Source organism: Ruditapes philippinarum, unplaced genomic scaffold (assembly GCF_026571515.1).
Source record: "Ruditapes philippinarum isolate M1 unplaced genomic scaffold, ASM2657151v2 ctg182_1_1_1_1, whole genome shotgun sequence".
Taxonomy (NCBI): Eukaryota; Metazoa; Mollusca; class Bivalvia; order Venerida; family Veneridae; genus Ruditapes; species Ruditapes philippinarum.
Window position 1 is genome coordinate 215,108 of NW_026863049.1, and position 24,586 is coordinate 239,693.

Sequence of the window (24,586 nt, forward strand, 5' to 3'; positions counted from 1 at the left end):
GAGAGTAGATCCATGGATCATCATAGTCAAATTGTCAATTTAGCAGTCAGCATAAAGCTAGACAAAGTACAATCTTATGTTCATTTCACGAAACAATGCATATAAATTATTTAAAATTAAACTGTTCTCGACAACAATGTTTTGAAGATCTAAATCTGACTTGACTAAGAAAACTTCTCTGTCCATATAATATCCTGCTTGATTCAGTGTTCCATGTTCCTACCAAAGACATCAAGAACAAATCCGCTTCAATCGTGGAAAATATCAACAAAAATGCTGCTTATAGGGCACACAGAAAATCAGCGACGTCTTATCGATTTATATCTATAAGATACTACAATCGATTGCTGTTTTGATCAGCGATTTTTTCCGTTTTTTTTTCAACAATTCATTTCTTCCATTGTTACAACATTCGATGCCAGTGTTAAAAGGATATGACGTAGCTACAGTACCTACGTCATAACCAGGGCAGGGTATAAGTTGTTATCATTATGGTTCTTGAGCACTGCACTTCCTCTCATTATGCTTGACCATTGTATGAAGTTGTAATTAATTCCAACTACTAGTTTTCAAGTAATGCACTGGACAAAAAAGGAACAAATGGCAATAACTATGTAATTAGTCCAAATAGAGTTATGGTTCTTGTGAACTGCACTTCATCTCACTGCCCTTCACCATTGTATGAAGTTTCATTGAATTCCAACCAGTAATTTTCAAGTTATGCGCTGGACAATAAAAGTAAAAAAGGGCAAAAACTCTTAAATGAGTCAAGAAAGAATAATGGTTTCTGTGCACTGCGCTGCCTCTCAATATACTTGACCATTGTACAAAATTGTATTTAATTCCAACCAGTAGCTTTCATGATATTATCTGCAACAAGGAAAAGTAACAAAGGGCAATCATTCTATATAATTACTCTGGGTAGAGTTATGTTTCTTGTAAACTGCACTTCCTCCAATTGTGCTTGACCATAGTATGAAGTTGTTTTGAATTCCAACCATTAGTCTTCAACTTATGCTCCCGACAAAAAAAAAAAAGCAATGGAAAAGTAACAAAGGGCAATAACTCTGTAATTACTTTAGATAGAGTTATGGTTTTTGTGCACTGCACTTCCTCTAATTATGCTTAACCATTATATGAATTTGTTTTGAATTCCAACCAGTAGTTTTCAAGTTATGCCACGGACAAGGAAAAGTAACAAAGGGCAATAACTCTGTAATTAGTCAAGATGGAGTTATGGTTCTTGTGCACTGCACTTCCTCTCAATGCGCTTGACCATTGTATGATTGAAGTTGTATTGAATTCCAACCATTAGTCTTTAAGTTATGCTCCGGACAAGGAAAATGCAATGGACTGCTGGACCGACCGACCGACCAACCAACAGACCGACCACTGGGTGACTCCTATATACCCTCCAAACTTTGTTTCGGTGGTATAATGAACAAATATATAGAAATAGTATTAAGAAACATTGTGTTATAAATACCATCGATTACAATGGAAAGTTCCAGATGTAAATAAATATCACACAGCAACATTGCCCTCTGATCAACATACCTGTGCACAATTTACTTTTCAAAAGAGTTGCATATATTTTTGAAATGTGTACATCAATTATAATCTATATTCACACCTTTTTATTTGAAGTACAGAATCAAACTGCAAGAATTTAATTACTATTAAGAAAACTTTTTAGAAGGATTTTTATAATAATAATTATTATTGCTGTTCAATCATTAACTGGCCATTATTGGTTGGTGCGTTAATGTTTATTTGATTTCATTCAGTGATTGCAAGACTTTGTTAAATAATAACACAGATATTTATTAAAAATGTGAGATAGTGTTTAATTACATTAAAATGAGACTTCAATTATCGAAGCATTGTTTGGAGTAACAGGCTTCACTTAGTCTAAAGTGGTGCGACCTGTGCTCAAGTAGACCATTGTCTTTTTATTTGTTTCTTTATGTTACGTGTTTTGAACCAAAAAAAAACCTTCTTCCCTACACATCCTGCTTAAAATTATTTCTCTCGTCAATAATTTATAATACCTTTATCTTTTGCTACGATGCAACAATTATTTATCGTAAATCTAAATATGTGGGTTAAGGACATCACGCGCACCTATTTTTATACGGCCAATACACAAACATGGCCACACCTACTGATTTGTAGAAATCGGTGATTTAGCGATTTAAATTTTGTTATCAAGCATTTAATATCATTATTTGAATGCAGAAAATTTGCAGAAAATAGTATAGTATTCTTTTTCTGATATCAGTTTTTTATTCTTACATTGCCTTTCCCTTTAAGTTCATTTTGAACTCTTGTTTCCAGCCTGGCACCATCCATTTCTTCTGTCCCTGATGTTAAATTGGTACTGCCTGTATTACAGCGCATATCCAAGAAAGATCAACATTTCGGCCGCATATCAATGAAAGATACTCAACTGCCAATCAGCCTCTAAATTATTCTATGGATATTAACAAGATATTGCGCCGTATCAACCCCAAAATATTGTGCTTCAGTCCTACCCTAAAAGTCTAGTGCATATCAACAACAAAATATGAGATCAATAAATAATTCTTACTTTTCCTATGATAGGTCCAGAACCATCTGGTTTTTTAATGAATACATTCATCATGAGACCATTATCATATGGTGGGTATGTCCCTGTTGACTGTGCATTGCTAATTCCTGGATCCTGTCAAAACAAATATGTGATACAAATACAAATAATATACAAATAATTTAGCTCACACTATTTTATTGCAAACATGTAACAATCAAAATAATGATTGGAAAACAATGTAAATACTAATGTACTTATGTAAATTCCTTTCAATGATGGAGTTCTGTGTCAACATAAGTTCATCATTCATATGAAAATAGGGAATTTGGACATATTTTGCATTATGCAAGCACATGTCACATGGACTCTTTAGGAAATAGGCATCAATTGTGAATGTGTTGTAGGATGTGCAGTAATAAAATCACAAAGGCTTTACTGTACGAAGTATTTGAACAATACTCCATCAATAATTGCATGCAGGCATTGTGTAATTGAGACAAATGTAAGTTGGCATGTCATTGCTATCTGATGAAGTTAAAAAATATTCAACTTAACCATAAAAATTTATCAAATGTATATAAATGCAACACATTTGACCTTGAATCCAGTGAACCCTAACTCCACACAAGCTTAAAGGACCACCCTCTAATTTTGAGACATTGGTAAAATAATAATACGGAAAAGTGTAAAAAATCTATTGTTAGCATAAGTGATCTCCAACTCTTGATTATCTAGGGTCTGTTTCCTCCAAAAATAAAAAATAAACAGTCTACAAGAGGGCCATGATGGCCCTATATCGCTCACCTTAAGGAATAGATCTTAAAAGTATTTTTCTTTTTAAAAACAAGCACCAGGTTTATAAAATTCTTTAATGTCATTTAAAGGTTAGTGTCAAATGTAAAGTATTTTTGGCCAACAGCAACAGGACTGCAAACAAGTGTATAGAAATACAGTCTAACTTGCCCATGTGACCACGTGTATTAGGCGACTTTTGTCTTTTGCGGCCACTTTCAATTCCCCCCGTTCATTTTCTCTATATCCTTTCGACGGACCTAGCGGAATGAAACGTATGGAATAATCAATCTCTCAAAAACCACTGGCTATACACATAGGGCGTCCATAACGTAATTAAACGGTATGAAAAATAGCCTTCCTGAAAGCCATGCCCATTGAGCGTAGAAAGGCCACCATTTTTAGTTTTATGTCTAAATGATTTGCTCACTTTGACATGTACTTACATTCATTTCACCTCGAGTTTTGAAAAAAATATCTTCAGAAACATTTGCTAAAAGTCTATTTTATTACGATATTATGATAAAGGGTTAACAAATTGCTTAGATGTTTATATAATCACATAATGAAATCAATTATCAATAACAATTTTAATTAATTACAAAAAACACATTAATTTAAGATACCAACTATGTGACTTTCCTCTATCAATTAAAAATGTTTTCAAGTTTTCTGTATAAGTCAAATTCTGAAGCAATTAGTTGCAAAGAACAAAACTTAAATTTGTCCAGCTATATTCGTAAAAATTGATAATTATTTATTTCAAATTATTACGTATTGAAACTCTGTGGATCTGTTACTCAATATCATTCATTACGGTTACTTACACTGCGGCTTACATTGCGTGGACAAATGATTAAGTTATTAATCAAAATGCCACTATGGTTTCAACATATGTTTTTTACATTTTCATACACTATGGATTATTTTACATAACTTTACCGAAATATAAACAAATTGTTACAAACTAGGTAAAAAATGCAGTAGCATCACTTGGAAACAATGGTTAAGTATGTTATGTCTGCCCACACATAAACAAACAAAATTTCCATTAGAAAACGTAGAAAGCTAAAATAAAACTAGGAAATGATACGCTTTGGTTGTCTTACAATATGTTCACATGGAGGCAACACATTTCAATATTTTTTACGTTTTGAAACGCACTCAATTTTTTTTGTAACAAACAGCTACAACAAAAGATTGAGTTGTATCGAACGAAGAACAAATACAAAATATATAGCATAATTAGTCACGCATCCTACATAATTTTATAATTTAAATAACAGCAGAGTGTTTACATAAAAACCTCTTCAATATTGCCATTTACAAACTTTCCTTCTTGTATATTAATCACTTACATATATATACACGTTACGTTTTGAAACAAAGATAAAACAAAAAATCCTCAAGCCGTACGATTTAAGGTTGGTATCAATAAATGCTACATTGCAATTCGTTCTCCTATCAACCATAGGTAAATTTCAATATTTGTGCGCTATATTTTTAAAGCAAGCTAGATGTCACAACCACAACATGAAATATATATTTGACTGTTAAACCGAATCTTCACAAAACAGTGCATATCTTATCTTCAGTCGAAACTTCTTGTGAGCAATCTTTTGTGAACAGTCTTGTAGAGTAGGTAGCTGTTGATTAATGCCATGTCTATCCCAAACAAGGCGAAATACGTCCACCAGCATGTACTGCATCTTTGCAAAGAGTAACTTCTTCTCAAATGCTCATGTCTGTCAACACCTTCCATAAACTTGTTGAAATTTACGATTATTTTTGGGCATGGCAATTTCGACCTTTTCCATTTTCCTGCCTACTTGTGACGGTGTCGGAAAGAATATTAGTGATTGGGTCGTAGTATGTATTTCGGTTAAAGACCGCCCTAGGGGACGTGAGGGATGTTGCACTTATTCATTATCCCTCATGTACAGACTGAGTGTGAACTTTTCATGTAATTGTGTTGTGATGAATGCTTCCGAGGGATTACTTTGTTTTTTATGATCACTATGTTTTTCAACGATCCCGATTAGAAGTTTCAATGGCATTTCATCAAATGTGGTAAATTCACTAGCATCGTCTTGAGCGGTACTCAATTCTTAACACTCAATAGTGCTGGCATCAATGATCCCGAAGGACAAGAGAAATATAACAACACTGAAGTGAGGTACGGGGCAACTTTTTACAGCTGCCACACAGCACTTGACACCTGTTGTTGTGAAGTATAAAAATCTGAAAACAAAGTGATCCCTCGGAAAAATTAACAAAATTACATGAAAATTGCAGACTTGGCTTGATTGAGTCTGTATATGAGGTAAATGAATAAGTGTAACATCCCTCACGCCCCCAGCACTGGCTTGAGCAGCACTCAATTCTCAACACTAAATAGTGCTGGCATCAATGATCCCGATTAGGAATTTTAATGGCATTTCATCAGATGTGGTAAACTCATCTTCAGATTTTGATCTTTTATTATCTTGCTGTCTGCGTTTATTGAGTAAATTTTGTATTTTTTTATCTATAAGTTCCTGCAGGTCATTTCATCTAACATGGAACAACTGTCCGTCTCATTTACAAGTAAGGAATGTTCAGGGAAATCCTCGTTTTGATACGTTTTCCAAACGTCATCATGTGGAGAAACTTTCATGTTTTTTCTTGATTCTGTGTTTCTAGCTAGATCTGTTTCTTTATCATGTTGACCACGCGAGTCTGAAGTTGCGGTGTTCTTCTCAATCTCTGTCTCTGTTGCTATATCTGCTTTTTTATTGCGTCACAGTTGGCCACGAGAGTCTGAAGTTGCCTTGTTCGTCTCTGTCTCTGTTGCTACATCTGTTTCTTTATCAAGTTAGAATCTGAATGACTGTTTTAAAATGAAAATAGAAAGAACAGCAAATTCTACATGCATGTCGTTTTACTATTTTAATAATTTCATCAAAAATATTTTGTATATTTGCTATTTTTAACTTCAAAAATAATTTAAATATCTACAAACATGCATTGTAAAATTTTCATACATCTTTGTAATTACTTATAAATTGTGTCGCATAACTTGTATGTGGAAGTTCAGTAAACTCTTTCCTGTTTTAAATGTCGTTTCAATCATTACTAAAAAGATAATGTAATATGGTTAGCAAATTGATTGCTACCGGTCATGCTTTTAACGAATAAAGTGATATTATTAGGCACTGGTTTGTTAATATATTCCCGGAAGTAGAAATAAGGAAATATTTTTTACAGTTAAAAATTAAAGGATCAATAAAATTTAAACAAGCATTATTTTAGTCACAGTAAAATGATCCACAAAAGTATAATAATATTAAGCAAATACTTACATGTTTGATATCAATGCACTGTTTAAAATGAACGAACACTATTTATGAAAAAACATTCCTCTTTGAAGCAATTTGGTTGTCTGCAATTTGAAAATGGTGCTAAGTAGCAAATACTTCTGTTAACCGTCAATGTTTGAGATGATATGTGTAGCGTTTTATGGTATTCGTATTGTAATTACGCGCTTTCATACAAATCTTTTTAACAAAAATCTAAAAATAAGAATTTGTTTTCTTTAGTATTACATGTATTGATTAAAGTCAGTACAATATTTTACGTAAATATAACGTAATACACGGGAAACAAGCAATTATCATAGTATTGCAAGCAATCCATAAGTCCCCTACCGGTTAGAACCCCATCAACATTCTGAAGGGCCATTGGCCATTCACTTATGTTTCAATTTTTCTCTATTTTAAGTAAACTTATTGGAAAAGTTCTTTAAAAGTGATCACAGGAAACAGTTTTTATGAACAGACAGACAGACGGACTGAAGGACACTCTAAAGTTAATATTTGAAACATCCCTGTTACCAAAATATAACATTTTAAAAGCAGAATTCTTAAAGAGGAGATAACTCTTGAATTAAAGATGCAATTTCATAAAAATTTCCAGCTCTTTTTGACTAATCACAAATATTGTTATATTTGCCATGTTTTAAGCCTATTTGTTGCCAAGGCAACTGATATTTTTTCAAAATAGGAAGAACAGATAAGACATGCATAATCTCAACACTGCTATCTACCCATATGTCAAGTTTCATAAAAATATTTCCAGTACTTTTTGAGTTATCACTGGATTCAGTTTATGTGTAAAATTTGTCATATTTTCAGTCTATGTGTTGCCATAGCAACCAGAATTTTCAACATAGGAAGAAAAGAAAAAGACGTGCATAATCTCAAGACTGCCATCTACCCATATGTCAAGTTTCATAAAAATATTTCCAGTACTTTTTGCTTTATCACTGGATCCAGTTTATGTGTAAATTTTGCCATATTTTCAGCCTATTTGTTGTCATAGCAACCAGAATTTTCAACATAGGAAGAAAAGAAAAAGACGTGCATAATTCCAAGACTGCCATCTACCCATATGTCAAGTTTCATAAAAATATTTTCAGTACTTATTGCTTTATCACTGGATCCAGTTTATGTGTAAAATTTGCCATATTTTCAGCCTATTTGTTGCCATAGCAACCAGAATTTTCAACATAGGAAGAAAAGAAAAAGACGTGCATAATTCCAAGACTGCCATCTACCCATATGTCAAGTTTCATAAAAATATTTCCAGTATTTTTTGAGTTATCACTGGATCCAGTTTATGTGTAAAATTTGCCATATTTTTAGCCTATTTGTTGCCATAGCAACCAGAATTTTCAACATAGGAAGAAAAGAAAAAGACGTGCATAATCTCCATACTGCCATCTATCCATATACCAAGTTTCATAAAAATATTTTCAGTACTTTTCAAGTTATCGCGGGATCCAGTTTTGTGGACGGACGGACTGACGGACGGACAGACAGACGGACGGACAGACGGACGGAGGGTAAACCTAAAGTCCCCTCCGGTAAACCAGTAGGAGACTAAAAAGAAATATATTTTAAAGACTCATGTTTATCTTCGAATATCAGCCATAACGGAAATAAACATATTTCTTATTGTAGCAGTACAGCCATTAAGCAGCTTTTTGTTGAAATTTGTTTGTGGTAATTCATTGTTAAGATTTAGATTAGAAAGTCCACAGCGTATGCATTACGGACTTTTCGTATTCTTCAAGTAAAATTCTGAAAATTATGTATAGAAAAGCTATTACAGTGCTTTTCGTAAAAATAACGAATTATTAAAATGGGAAAAAAATGAAACAGATTGTAAAATCCATACTTGTCTTCCAGAGTCAGCCATAACGATAAAAACGTAATTTTGTTTTATAACAGTACAACCATTACGGTATTTATTGTTGAAATTTGTTTTGTAGTGAAAACGCCATAACGTAATTAATTGCTGTAAATCTGTAGATTAGAAAATCCAGTGTATGAAAAACGTTTTTTTCCATACCGTTACATTACATTTAGACGTTTTACGCAGATTAATGCTATGGCTATATGGATAGTTAAATATCCTACCGCTTTATTATGCTATGGACGTATTCCGTGTATAGAGCATGGCTTTTGGGGAATCAAAATTTCGAGACGCTTTTATACGTTGTGGCTGGTCTACGGGTATAGGGTGTGGCCGTCGAAAGGATATATCTTTAATGCATTAAGCGACTTTTGCTTTTAAGTCAGCTAATTGAGATCAATCTTTTCATCAAACAACCACTTTTACCTGTCAAGTAATTGTGTTTTTAGAGAACGCCGCCTTGTAATGTCACAAGTATCAACAATCAAAACACAATATATAAATGTGTGAAAAACTCTATTTGCCAAACCGTTTTAGTGTATGCAAATAAAGGTAAGTATACGCGTGACGTGTATCATCCAATAATACCAATAAAAATATGCAACGCTCCGCCCCTACTCAGATGATGGTGTATACCCTTAGCTGTTGATATTTAGACTGCATTGAATTGACCTTGAACTTGATCAGCAATTAAATTAATCGTTACAATCAGATGTAGTTTGTTTATTTCAAATGAAAAATGCACAACAGAAAAAAGCTTCACTTATCAGGGTTTTCGTGTTGGAGACAAGGAAATACAACGGAGAAGTTTAAAAATTCTGGAAAAATGTCAAACATGTACGTAATGGATCAAAACTGATTTGTCAATAAATATCAGAAAGTTATTTTTTTACATTAGCATCCATTTAGATTATCGGAGCGTTCTAATTATTAAACATTTATATAAATGAAGTTGAAAAACATTCCCACCGCAAAAGAAAGATGTCATGTATAAATTTTGACTTTTTATCATGCTTTGTCTTAAGAGACCGTTTCATTAAAGCAACCGTTTTGGGTGTTTACCTTGCGCAGTCGCTTAATACAAGTTTGACTGTACCTCTTTTTTTTCTTTCATTAGTACAGGTTGCTAAAAAATACACTCCCTGTAGTGTGTTTACATCATTAAAAATTTTAACAATGACATTATAACTAACAAGACCAAGTACAAATTTGTATAATACTTCAATAACAAGAGCCACCGCCGGGCGGGGGCAACGCTTTACTTTTTACTTTTTCTACTAGCAAACAAAAATATGTTTGAACAAATCTAAACTTTTCCTTTTTATAAATTTAATCGGTCTGTCTTGTCACATTAGTTTTGTCTATATAATTTGTATATATACTTAATAAGTTAACTCATGGACTGTGTTTTTTGTTTTATTTATATGTGACTTTATTCCGGCACTTGTTTTCATTTTTTGTATGGTCATTTAATGCACAAATCTGTAAATCTGTGAATATTCAGTAATTTAACCTTCAAGGTCAAGGTCATTAAAGAGCCCAAGTCAATTTCAGTTTGATAAACATGAAGGACTTGTCCTTAAGAATGTTCTGTTATAATATGAAGTCGATCCATTCAATAATAGCAAAGTTACAGCCAGTTACAGCCAAAAAAATGAAAATTTCAATAATTTAACCTTCAAAGTCAAGGTCATTTATTAGTGAAGGTCAAGGTCTGTCTGGTTATTTTTAAGGGCTATCCTTGAAGATTATAATGTTAGAGTTTGAAGACAATCCATTCAAAAATAACAGTTACAGCCAATAATAGCCAAAAAAATGAAAATTTCAATAATTTGACCTTCAAAGTCAAGGTCATTCATGAGTGAGGGTCAAGGTCTGTCGGGTAGTTTTAAAGGGCTATCCTTGATGATTATTATGTTTAAGTTTGAAGACAATCCATTCAAAAATAACAAAGTTACAGCCTTTAATAGCCAAAAAAAATGACAATTTCAATAATTTGACTTTCAAAGTGAAGGTCATTTATGAGTGAAGAAGGTCAAGGTCTGTCTGGTTATTTTTAAGGGATATCCTTGAAGATTATTATGTTCAAGTGTGAAGACAATCCATTCAAAAATAACAGTTACAGTCATTAATAGCAAGAACAAGCAAAATTTGGACTTTTGACCTTGAAGGTCAAGGTCATTTATAGATGAAGGTCAAGATTAGCGTGGTCTACTGAAAGGTCTTGTCCCAAGGGTTGTTGTGGCCAAGTATGAAGACAATACACCAAGAACTAAAAAAGTTATGATCCAGGTACAAGTTTGCCGACGGCAATGGCATCTGCAACGGCAACGTCGCCAGGACTATAACAATACCTCTACTTTTTTTTCAAAAAAAGTCGAGCTAAAAACTGCAGCCACTAGAGTGTTAACCCTTTACCTCATGAGCATATTGTGAAAAATGGGTGTTTTCATTGAAAAATGTCCCGTTACAAGTTCAAACTGCTATGAAACTATGAAAAATACTTCAATACTGATGAAACTTGGCACAAATGTTGACTGGACCATTAGCCTTTGTAACGGCAAGCTCAATCTTAAATTTCTTGTTACCATGGCAACAGGGGGACGTCTTAAATTGCCAAAAAATCACTATTTTTGCATTGTTTTTTCCCATAAAAACTGATTTCAAAGTGCTGCAACTTCTCAATGGATGGGGATAGAGTAAAATGCTTTTCAGCCTTGGTTACAGGTTACTTTAAGATCGACATGAGACCATTTTCAGCCTGTCACAAGACCAAAATTTTCTTTGAGATGAGGAAGGGGGGTGGGGCCTACCGCCTTCAAACCCCCAAACAGAAGGGGGCACATCACCCTTCTGGCAACCCATGATGTACCTTTTTGATAGGGGGCGGCACTGAAAAAGTAATCACTGTTTTTATCAACATTTCTCAAACAAAAAACAGTGTTTTGGCGCCTAAATAGAGCATTTTTTCACTACATGTGGCCTCAAAAGGGAGGGGGGATGAAAAGCTGTCAAAACACGCCTATATGACGTAAAAGGTTAACAAGATTTTTTTTCTATTTTTAGCTCCTCTGACCTAGTTTTTGACCACTGATAACCCATATTCGAACTTGTCATAGAAATCATCAAAACAACTTTCCTGACCAATTTCAAGAATATTTGGATCAAAACTGCAGCCACTAGAGTGTTAACAAGAACTTTTCTATTTTTTAGCTCCTGTGACCTAGTTTTTGACCAGAGATAACCCATATTCGAACTTGACCTGTATTTCATTGAGACAAACATTCTGACAGAGTTTGATAATGATCAAATCAAAACTGTGACTGCTAGACTGTTAACAACCCAAATGTTGACGACGCACGACGACCAACACAGGACATAACCCCACCCATCACTATACGCTAAAAAATGTCATTTTAGCGTGATTCGAGTACATAAGATCATTTTAATATTTTTGTCATTAATTTGTATCCCTTTAAGCTAATATTACAAAGTCCATATTTGTATCTGAAATAGTGCATGTGTAAAAACATTACTGGTCATAGGACATGGGTGCCCCCCCCCCCCCACACACACTGTTTTGTCAATCTACTAACTCCAGGTCAAATTTTTTTTGGGCTAAACGCAACACATGTTGAACACTGAAAATCTTTTACTTAGTTAAGGGCAAAAACTCTACAAATACTAAATAAATCCACAAGCAAACCCCAAGATGCATAACTACACATGCTGACCAACATTCTTGTAAACTTTCAGGACTACAGGTCAAATACTTTTTGAGCTATGCATGAACAAGTTGAAAATTGCAAATTTATACTAAGTCAAGGGCAATAACTCTTACAAAACTGAAAAAAAATCCACATGCAAAACCCCAGGTGTACAGCTTCACAGTGAAGTTGATCATCATTCAAGTTGGTTGATTCTAACTCAAGCATTCGTGGTACACATAACAAAACATTTGGAATGTCAAGGGCAATTACTCTACAAATACTGAATAAATCAACAATCAAATGCCCAGGTGCACAACCACACCTACCGAACAACATTTCTATAGAGTTCAATAAATCTAGGTCAAATACTTTTTGAGCTACACACGACAGAAGTTGTAAATTGCAAATTTTACTAAGTCAAGGACAAAACAGAATAGATCAACAAGTAAAACCCTAGGTGCACAACTTCACATGCTGAGCAACATTCCTGTAAAGTCTAGGTCAAATATTTTTTGAGCTACGCACAACACAAATTGAAAATTACAAGTATTTACAAAGTGAGGGGCAATAGCACTGACAAAACAATAAATTCACAAGCAAAACCAGGACTTTATGACCCTAGGTCAAATACTTTTGAGCTAAGTGCAACAGAAGTTGAAAATTGCAATTTTTACAAAGACAAGGGTAATACCTCTAAGAACACTGACAAACCCCAAGGTACACAACTACACAAACTGACCAACATTCCTGTAAAGTTTCATGACTCTAGGTAAAATACTTTTTGAGCTACTCAACACAAATTGAAGTATAGAAATTTTTAATCAATCAAAGGCAATAACTCTAACAAAACGGAATAAATCCATAAGCGAAACCCCAGATGCACAACTTCACATGCTGAGCAACATTCCTGTAAAGTTTCAAGACTCTAGGGCAAATATCTTTTAACTATGTGGGCTACAAGTTGTAAAAATGCAAATTTTTCAATAAATCAAGGGCAATACAAATACTGAACAAGAGTGCCCAGAGGGGCCTGGATCGCTCACCTGAGAAATAGGTCAAAAGGTCAAAGTGGAGCCCCTTTCACCCCAGAAGCACAATTGAAAACATGAGACAGCTTAATCTTAACAATTTTTGTGTATTGTCACCAAAAAAATTTCAAAACTGAACCAGTGGTTTAGATGTTGTTTAGATGCTGTTGTTTTCTAATTTTAGCTCTGGCAGCCATTTTATTAAACAGTTCAGCCTGTCACTAAGTGAGAGGTGAGCTAATTAAAAGCTGACAGAAAAAGAGTAGGAAAACAATCATTAACCTTGCTTGGGATTTAACTGTCAACCTCTGGCCAATTTTGACTCTAGGCGTTTTATTTCAACAAACATAGAACAGAATAGAATGTTTCATGCCCAATATCTAACCTCTACCTCTTTTGGATTTTCAAAAGGAGATTTTTTAAAGTTTTACTATATACATAATGATATAAGGAAAATCAATGACCCCTAGGTGCAGGCCAATTTTGACCTTAGGGCTTTCATTTGAACAAACTTGGTAAACCTCAGCTAGAGCATGATTTATGCAAAAAAACTAAGCTCTAGCTCTTTTGAATTTTCACAAGAAGATTTTGAAGTTTTTACTATATATATGTATATATAAGGAAAATCAATGACCTCTGGGGCGTGACCAATTTTGACCCAAGGGCTTTTATTTGAACAAACTTGGTAGACATCCACTAGAAGATGTTTCATGCCAAATATCTAAACTCTATTATTATTATTACACTTTATTTCCCATTTTCCTAGATTTTAACATAATAGAAGGAAAAAAATATATATATAAATATACATTTAGATATATAGTGTATGTACAATCACAATCATTACAAGTTATACAATAATTCAACATCGTAAATATAGGTCATGGTGTAAACATAGGTTAAGCACATAAATTTATGATATGCATCATACATTTACATTTGTAACAAAAAATGCTGTGAGATATATTTTTTCATATAATTTATTGTCTAGAATTCCATTTAAAATTAGTGCTTTAACGAAATGAAAACAAAAACACTAAAAATGGATTAACATCTTAAGTACCCTTATTGTTTAATATAACACAATTTGTGAAATATATTTCAGTAAGTTTCTCTGACAGTAAACTTGTTGCCTACTACAAGTTTGATATAAGCAAACGACTGGAATAACTAGAACTGCCACTATCTTGGCGTGAATACCCCCGCATACCACTTTGTCAGAATCAACAGTGGCCATTTAGCGCTCAAGGACACCCTCCCTGCCAAATCTGAGGTTACTAAGCCAGTGCATTGCTAAGTTATGTATTCTACAAGCTTAAAATGTGAAAATGTCAAAATCAATACATTGCGGACAGGACATTCTTTAGCAATTGAGAAGAAAAGCTTTTTTTGTCAAGGTCCCTGTGACCTTGACCTTCGACCCAGTGACCTCAAAGTCAATAGGGGTCACCTTATAGTCATGATCAACATCCATGCCAAATATGTAGACTGTGGGTCAAAGGAATCTTAAGTAATTGGGTGGACAAACTTTTTGAAGTCAAAGTCCCTGTGACCTTGACCTTTGACCTGGTGACCTCAAAATTAATAGGGGTCATCTACTAATCATGACTTACCTACATGCCAAACATGAAGACTGTGGGTCAAAGGAATCTTAAGTTATAGGGCGGACAAGCTTTTTGAAGTCAAGGCCCCTGTGACCTTGACCTTTGACCTGGTGACCTCAAAGTCAATAGGGGTCATCTACTAATCATGTCTAACCTCAATGCCAATATGAAGACTATGGGTCAAAGGAATCTTAAAGTTATTGGGCGGACAAGTTTTTTGAAGTCAAGGCACCTGCGACCTTGACCTTTGACCTGATGACCTCAAAATCAATAGGGGTCATCTACAAATCATGACTAACCTCCATGCCAAATATGAGGACTATGGGTCAAAGGAATCTTAAGTTATTGGGCGGACAAGCTTTTTAAAGTCATGGCTCCTGTGACCTTGACCTTTGACCTGGTGACCTCAAAATCAATAGGGGTCATCTACTAATCATGACTAACCTTCATGCCAAATATGACGACTGTAGGTCAAAGGAATCTTAAGTTATTGGGCGGACAAGCTTTTTGAAGTCAAGGCCCCTGTGACCTTGACCTTTAACCTGGTGACCTCAAAATCAATAGGGGTCATCTACTAATCATGACTAACCTCCATGCCAAATATGAAGACTGTAGGTCAAAGGAATCTTAAGTTATTGGGCGGACAAGGTTTTTGAAGTCAAGGCCCCTGTGACCTTGACCTTTGACCTAGTGACCTCAAAATCAATAGGGGTCATCTACTAATCATGACTAACCTCCATGCCAAATAAGAAGACTAAGGGTCAATGATATCTTAAGTTATTGGGCGGACAAGAAAAAACCGACGGACGGCCGGACGGCCGGACGGACAAGCTGATTCCAGTATACCCCCCTTACAACTTTGTTGTGCGGGGGTATAAAAAACCCTAGGGCTTTTATTTTAAAAAACTTGGTAGATACCCACTAGAAGGGGTTTTATGCTTAATATCTTAGCTCTAGCTCTTTGGGTTTTTAAAAAAAAGATTTTAAAGTTTTTAATATCTAAATACAAGAGGGCCATGATGGCCCTGAGGTCGCTCACCTGTATATAGCCCCCCCCCCCCCCCCGGGTCAATTTTTACCCAAGGGCTTTTATTTGAACAGACTTGGTAGACACCCATAAGAAAATGTTTCATGCTAAACATCTAAGTTCTAGCTCATTGGGTTTTTTAAAAGAAGATTTTTAAGTTTTTACTATACACATATAGTTAAAAACAATGACACCCCTGGGGCAGGGCCAGTTTTGACCCCAGGGCTTTTATTTGAACAAACTTTGTAGATATTTACTTAAAGATGTTTCATGTATAATATCTAAACTCAAGCTATTTGGGTTTTTTCAAAGAAGATTTTTAAGTTTTTGCTATACACATATATAGAAAATCAATGACCCCCGGGGCAGGGCCAGTTTTGACCCCAGGGCTTTTATTTGAACAAACTTGGTAGACACTCATTAGAAGATGTTTCATGCTAAATATCTTAACTCTAGCTCTTTGGGTTCTTTAAAAGAAGATTTCTTTAAGTTTTTACTATATGCATATAGGGAAAATCTATGACCCCCTGGGACGGGGCCAATTTTGACCCCAGGGCTTTAATTTGAACAAACTTGGTAGACATTCACTAGAAGATGTTTCATGCCAAATATCTAAGCTCTAGCTCTTACGGTTCTTTAAAAGAAGATTTTTTAAGTTTTTACTATATGCATATAGGGAAAATCTATGACCCCCTGGGGCAGGGCCAATTTTGTTCTCAGGGCTTTTATTTGAACAAACTTGGTAGACACCCATTAGAACATGTTTCATGCTAAATATCTCAGCTATAGCTCTTTGGGTTCTTTAAAAGAAGATTTTTTAAGTTTTTACTATATGCATATAGGGAAAATCAATGACAACCTTGGGCGGGACCAATTTTGACCCCAGGGCTTTTATTGGAACAAACTTGGTAGACACTCATTAGAAGATGTTTCATGCTAAATATCTTAGCTCTAGCTCTTAGGGTTCTTTAAAAGGAGATTTTTTAAGTTTTTACTATATGCATATAGGGAAAATCAATGACACCCTGGGCCGGGGCCAATTTTGACCCCAGGGCTTTTATTTGAACAAACTTGGTAGACACTCACTAGAAGATGTTTCATGCCAAATATCTTAGCTCTAGCTCTTTGGGTTCTTTAAAAGAAGATTTTTAAGTTTTTACTATATGCATATAGGGAAAATCAATGACCCCCTGGGGCGGGGCCAATTTTGACCCTAGGGCTTTTATTTGAACAAACTTGGTAGACACCCATTAGAAGATGTTTCATGCCAAATATCTAAGCTCTAGCTCTTACGGTTCTTTAAAAGAAGATATTTAAAGTTTTTTCTTTCGGTTGCCATGGCAACCAGAGTTCTGCATGAAATGGAATTCTTTGAACAATCTTGATAGAGCTTCATACAAAGAGTATTCCTGCCAGGTTTCATTAACATTGGCCTTGCGGTATCATAGAAGATGTCCTTAGAATATTTAAAATGTGGACGGACGACAGACGACGGACGCCATTTGGTTGGCCATCCTAAAAGCTCACTTTGTGCAAGGTGAGCTAATAAGGAAAATCAATGACCCTAGGGCGGGGCCAATTTTGACCCTTTTAATTGAACCAACTTGGTAGACACCCACTAGAGGATGTTTAATGCTAAATAACCTCTAGCTCCTTGGGTTTTTTTTAAATAAGTGTTTTTTCAAGTTTTTACTATTTACAAATAAAGAATAAATGACCCCCGCACCCCCCCCCCCCCCCTTGAGTCCAATTTGACCTCAGGACTTTTATTTGATCAAATTTGGTAGACATTCATTAGAAGATGTTTCATGGCAAATATCTAAGCTCTAGCTTTTTCTGTATTTTAAAAGAAGATTTTTTACCAGAGTTCTGCATGGAAATTAATTCTTTGAACAATTTTCAAATTGGCTAAGCGGTCTATGAGGAGATGTTGTTTTAAGTAAAAATTTATGGACGGACACCAGACGAAAAGCAATCACAAAAGTGACAAGTGCGATCAAGGTTAAAGTTTGCGGACGGCAACGTCGACATGACTATAACAATACCTCTATCTTTTTTTAAACAAGATTGCATTTGAGAAAAATGCTATGCCACCGCATGGTTCAAATTTCATAGCTGTACATCAAAGGACAAGAAAGTAGGTCACATCATCAAAATCTAGGTCACCTGATATCAAAGTTCAATTTTACAACTAAAACTGTGCACATGGTCAAAATGTCATTGCTGTACATCAAAGGACAAGAAAGTAGGTCACTGTCCCCTTGGGCAAGGCATAATTTTGACCCAAGGGTTTAATTCAAAACAATTTTGATGCAGGTCCACCAAACAACATTTCAAGTCAAATATCTAAGCTATAGCTTTCTCCCATTCAGAAAACATTTGTTTTATTTTCTGTTTTTACTATGTGTACATAATGAGAATCACTGCCCCCGGGCAGGGCCAATTTTGACACCAGGGGAAAATTTTGAACAACTTTGGTAGAGGACCTATAAATGATATCAAAGCTCTATGCCGTGTACCTTCAGACAAAAATACTTTTTATTTTTTCACTATATGTACATAATGAAAATCAATGACCCCCGGGGTGGAACCAATTTTCACCCCAGGGCTATAATTTGAACAATCTTGCAAGAGGTTCACTACACAATGTTTCATGCAAAATATCTTAACTCTAGCCTTTGTAAATTTAGAGAAGATGATTTTTTAAGTTTTTACTATATATATATAAGGAAAACCTATGGCCACCGGGGGCGGGGCTAATTTTGACACAAGAGGCAAAATTTGAATAACTTTTGTAGAGTACCTTTAGATGATATAATATACCAAATATCAAAGCTCTAAGCCTTGCACCTTCAGAAAAGAAGATTTTTAAATTTTTTACTGTATGTTCATAATGAAAATCAATGACCCCTGGGGTGGGGCCAATTTTGACCCAAAGGTTAGAATTTGTAAATCTTGCTAGACGTTCACTACAAAATGTTTCATGCAAAATATCTAACCTCTATCATTTGTCAATTGCTAGAAGAATTTTTTTTAAGTTTTTACTTTAAGATTTTACAATATACATATAAGGAAAACAAATGACCCCCGGAGCGGGGCTGATTTTGACCCCAAGGCTATAAATTGAACAATCTTGGTAGAGGTCTACCAGACAATGCCTTATGCAAAATATCTAAGCTCTAGGCCTTTTGGGTCTCTACAAGAAGGTATTTTAAGTTTTTACAATATGTACATATAGTGAAAATCAATGACCCCCGGGGCGGGGCCAATTTTGACCCCAGGGCTTTAATTTGAACAATCTTGTTAGAGGTCTACCAGACAATGCCTTATGCAAAATATCTAAGCTCTGGGCCTTTTGGGTCTTTACAAGAAGATTTTTTAAATTTTTTTAATTCCTTTTGGTTGCCATGGCAACCAGATTTCTGCATGGAATTAAATTCTTTGAACAACTTTGGAAGCCCTTCACCCAAGGAACAATCCTGCCAAGTTTGGTTGAAATTGGACTCGTGGTTTTTCACAAGAAGATTTTTTAAGTTCACTATATATCCTATATAACACACACACAAACACACACACAAACACACACACAGGTGAATCGCTATATGCCACCGCATCGCAGATGCTGCGGTGGCATAAAAAAGTGGAGCTAACAATGAATGGAAAAGTTATAAACCTTGGCAATATCATGAACTTTGTATTGATAAGTAAGTGTGGAAAATATGAAGCCATTACTAGTATAGATAGAACTTAGATATAAGGTTAATAATATCCATTTTCAAAGTGCTGAAAAAGGGCAATAACTTGAAACAAATGGAAGCCATAGTCATGTAACTTGCCCAGATCATGTACTTTGTGTTGATTAGTAAGTGTGTAAATTAATATAAAGCCATTGGTACAGATAGAACTTAAAAAATTCCAACTTGCCGTTTTAGGCTAACCTCACACAGACTGACAGATAGATGGACATACGGACGGACGGTTCAATTACTATATGCCTAGGGGCATAAAAATATGTTGAACCACATTACTATAAAAGTATTTTCCATGTCTTTCTTTGACTTATTGACATCACATCTTAACTCATATAAACTTACCTTTCCATACTCAGATTCATTAAAATCTAGTTCCTCTCTAACAACCAACAAACTTACTATAATCATAATGTAATGTTGTCCATGTTGATGAAGATCTGCTACTACATCGGGAAGTCCATTATACTTGGAAGTATCATATGTCCAGTCTAGATGTTTATACATATAATCTATATCATTCCATTGAGTGTCCTGCATTAACAAACAAACAAGAATTTGTAACAGAGTTACCAGCCTCCCCCGCCTAAAGGAAGTTTTACAAAATTGTGCTTTTTCAAAAGATTGAGGTATGGATATTTATAATATATACTTATAATGTTATCCCTATTTCAAAGCCACAAAATGTGACAAATACAAAATCAATATAGGATATGGTCAGTTACAGGGTATATTTCGTGTCCAGTTATCAATCAACAACCAATGACATTTTCATACACTGAAACAGACTATTTTAGGCTTTGATCTCCAAGAGGGACCTTGACCTTTGAGGTAGGGGTCTAGGTGTTGCGCATGACATGTTGTCTTTTAATTGTTATCATTTGGGCCAAGTTATTTTGAAATACCTTGATTGATGAAAAAGTTATATTCTGCATACAAAATATACCCTAGAACAGGTATTAAGCTTTAGCACTCAAGTGGGACCTTCACATTGAGGTAGGTGTCTGGCTGTTGCATACGACACTTGGTCCCATTATTGTGAACATTTATGCCAAGTAATTTCAAAATCCCTTGATAGATGAAAATGTAACTGACACCACGAATACCTTCGAACAAATGATATTGACCTTTTATCACCAAATATGACCTTGATCTTGAAGTAACATGACTGGGTGTTGTGTACAACACATCACCTTCTGTGAACATTTGTGCCAAATATTTTCAAAATTCCTTGATGGAATCCAGGATGAGAAAGTTATGCACTGGAAACAAAATACACCCTTTAACAGATTATGTTAACCTTTGACCTCTAACTGTGACCTTGACCTTGGAGGTAGGCGACTGGTTGTTATGAAGACACACCGGTTTATCATTGTGAACATTTGTGCCAAATAATTTCATAATCATTTGATCCAGAAAGAAGTTATGGACCGGACACAAAATATACCGTGTAACAGACAATGTTAATCTTTTACCTCCAATTGTGACCTTGACCTTGGAGGTAGACAACTGGTTGTTAAGCACAAGACATTGTTTCATTATTGTGAAGATTTGTGCCAAGTATTTTAAAATCCCTTGATCTATAAAAAAGTTATGGACTGGACACAAAATATACCCTGCAACAGACTATGTTAATATTTGACCTCTACCTGTGACCTTGACATTAGGGGTAGGTGACTGATTGTTAAGCATGACACATCATCTTATTATTGTGAACATTTATGCCAAATAATTTCAAAATCACTTGATCTATGAAAGTCATGGCCAGGATGTAACAGACTTTCTCAATCTTTGACCTTAAATTGTGACCTTGACCTTGGAGGTAGGCAACTGATTGTTGCACATGACACATCTATCTCATTATTATTAACATTTGTGCCAAGTATATTCAAACTCCCTTTATGGATAAGAAAGTTATGGACCGGACACGACAATGTCGACCTTTTATCACCAAGTGTGACCTTGATCTTGGAGGAAGGGTTCTGGTTGTTGCGCATGACACATGGTCTTATTATTACAAACATTTGTGCCAAGTTATTTCAAATTCCTTTGATAAATGACATAGTTATGGACCGGACACGAAAATGTGACAGACGAACAGAGCCTATTTTTCTTCAAAAAGGCGGGGTACAATTAAAGTCTTAACAAGATTGCATTTGTGAAAAATGCTATGCCACCGCATTAATACAACAGTAAATAGTAGTGTTAAAAGGAACAGATTTTGTTTGTTTCTATACAATTGAAGAGTGTCATAATGCATAGATCCCTGACCTATCTAATTCTTATTATCAGATTAGTGGTTAAATCTATTGTTATTCAAATAAAAGATCAGAGTAGAAATATATCAATGCAGTTGAGTCTAGTGAATTTGGTGGTGAAGGTCATATTTCACACAGCCTAAATTTCATGACTACATCAAAGGACAACACAGTAAGACACTTTGTCAAAATCTAGGTCAGCTGATATCAAAGTTCAATACAAGAGGGCCATGATGGCCCTGAGTTGCTCACCAGAAACAACTGCTTTTCAGTGTTGGAAATTATTTTTCAAAAGAACTTTCTGAAAGGCAAGTCCAGCTCTTTCGGCAAGTTCAGTCCAACTTTAACTTGCACCTCTAGTAATATACTTTCACAACACTGATTGTTTTAACTTTTTTCTACATAATAAACAATAGAGCCACTAAGATCACTCATCTAACCCATCATTTCATTATTCACTATATAAATTGAAATATTTTGCCCTAATATTTTGGAAAGGCTTTGTTAAAAATATGTATGTTGCAAGATTAGTGTGTTCCTATGAGACTATGTAGAATAAATGCAGAATAAATAACCACTAGAGCAGGATTAATTTTGACTGGACAATTTTTTTATTATAACTTTTTTGAATGAAAACACAAAATGTCACATGCAAAAATGTAAGGTGTAGATGTTTGAGGTTTACAGTTTGGGACAACAATTTTTTTATACATTCTGTATGGTGACATAACTGTACCTCAGAAAAAGACAATAGGTCAAACATTGTAAACAATATGAAAAGTAGGTCAGTTGATATCAAAATTCATTTCGGCATCAGAATTTACAAACCTGGTCCAAATTTAAAATCTGAATGTCAAAATACAAGAAAGTAGATCAAATGGTGTCAATAATACCTACAGTAGGTCAGCTGGTATCAAAATTGAATTCAACATTAAAAATTACACAAATTACACCCCTGGTCAAAATTTTAAGTCTGTGCATAAAAGACAAAAAAGTAGGTAAAGCGATATCAAATATATCAAAAGTAGGCCAGTTCATATCAAAATTCAAGTCAGGATCAGAAATTAAACCCCTTGTCCAAATTTCCAGCAGGTACATCAAACAAGAGGGCCATGATGGCCCTGAGGTCGCTCACCTGTATATAGGCCCCCCACCCCCCCCCCAACATTGCAGGGCCAATTTAACCCAAGGGCTTTTATTTGCACAAACTTGGTAGACACCCATAAGAAGATGTTTCATGCTAAACATCTAAGCTCTAGCTCATTGGGCTTTTAAAAAAAAGATTTTTTTTAAGTTTTTACTATACACATATAGTTAAAAACAATGACACCCCTGGGGCCAGGCCAGTTTTGACCCCAGGGCTTTTATTTGAACAAACTTTGTAGACACTTACTAGAAGATGTTTCATGCTTAATATCTAAACTCTAGCTATTTGGGTTTTTTCAAAGAAGATTTTAAGTTTTTGCTATACACATATAAAGAAAATCAATGACCCCCGGGGCGGGGCCAATTTTGACCCAAGGTCTTTTATTTGAACAAACTTTGTAGACACTCACTAAAAGATGTTTCATGCTAAATATCTTAACTCTAGCTATTTGGGTTTTTTCAAAGAAGATTTTTTAAGTTTTTGCTTTACACATATAAGGAAAATCAATGACCCCCGGGGCGGTGCCAATTTTGACCCCAGGGCTTTTATTTGAACAAACTTAATAGACACCTATTCGAACATGTTTAATGCTAAATATCTTAGCCATAGCTCTTTGAGTTCTTTAAAAGAAGATTTTTTAAGTTTTTACTATATGCATATAGGGAAAATCAATGACCCCCCGGGGCGGAGCCAATTTTGACCCCAGGGCTTTTATTTGAACAAACTTGGTAGACACTTATTAGAACATGTTTCATGCTAAATATCTTAGCTCTAACTCTTTTGGTTCTTTAAAAGAAGATTTTTTAAGTTTTTACTATATGCATATAGGGAAAATAAATGACCCCCTGGGGCGGGGCCAATTTTGACCCCAGGGCTTTTATTTGAACAAACTTGGTAGACACCTATTAGAACATGTTTGATGCTAAATATCTTAGCCATAGCTCTTTGAGTTCTTTAAGAGAAGATTTTTTAAGTTTTTACTATATGCATATAGGGAAAATCAATGACCCCCCGGGGCGGGGCCAATTTTGACCCCAGGGCTTTATTTGAACAAACTTGGTAGACACTTATTAGAAATTGTTTCATGCTAAATATCTTAGCTCTAACTCTTTTGGTTCTTTAAAAGAAGATTTTTTAAGCTTTTACTATATGCATATAGGGAAAATAAATGACCCCCTGGGGCGGGGCCAATTTTGACCCCAGGGCTTTTATTTGAACAAACTTGGTAGACACCTATTAGAACATGTTTGATGCTAAATATCTTAGCCATAGCTCTTTGAGTTCTTTAAGAGAAGATTTTTTAAGTTTTTACTATATGCATATAGGGAAAATCAATGACCCCCCGGGGCGGGGCCAATTTTGACCCCAGGGCTTTATTTGAACAAACTTGGTAGACACTTATTAGAAATTGTTTCATGCTAAATATCTTAGCTCTAACTCTTTTGGTTCTTTAAAAGAAGATTT

The 24,586-nt window shown here is 34.9% G+C and overlaps 1 protein-coding gene across 2 annotated transcripts in view; it reads right to left on the reverse strand.

Annotated features, from left to right (window-relative positions):
- The window catches only part of LOC132720987 (lysosomal alpha-glucosidase-like), a 166,471-nt gene that overhangs the window by 88,415 nt on the left and 53,470 nt on the right, over window positions 1-24,586 (reverse strand). Inside the window, exons 8-9 of one of the 2 annotated variants that reach the window (XM_060705234.1) lie at window positions 20,120-20,251; window positions 2,591-2,704 (exon numbers count right to left, since the gene is read on the reverse strand). In XM_060705234.1, the coding sequence (XP_060561217.1) occupies window positions 2,591-2,704; window positions 20,120-20,251 (246 nt within the window). The remainder of the gene's footprint in view (window positions 1-2,590; window positions 2,705-20,119; window positions 20,252-24,586) is intronic. The other variant, XM_060705235.1, reaches the window with a different exon arrangement.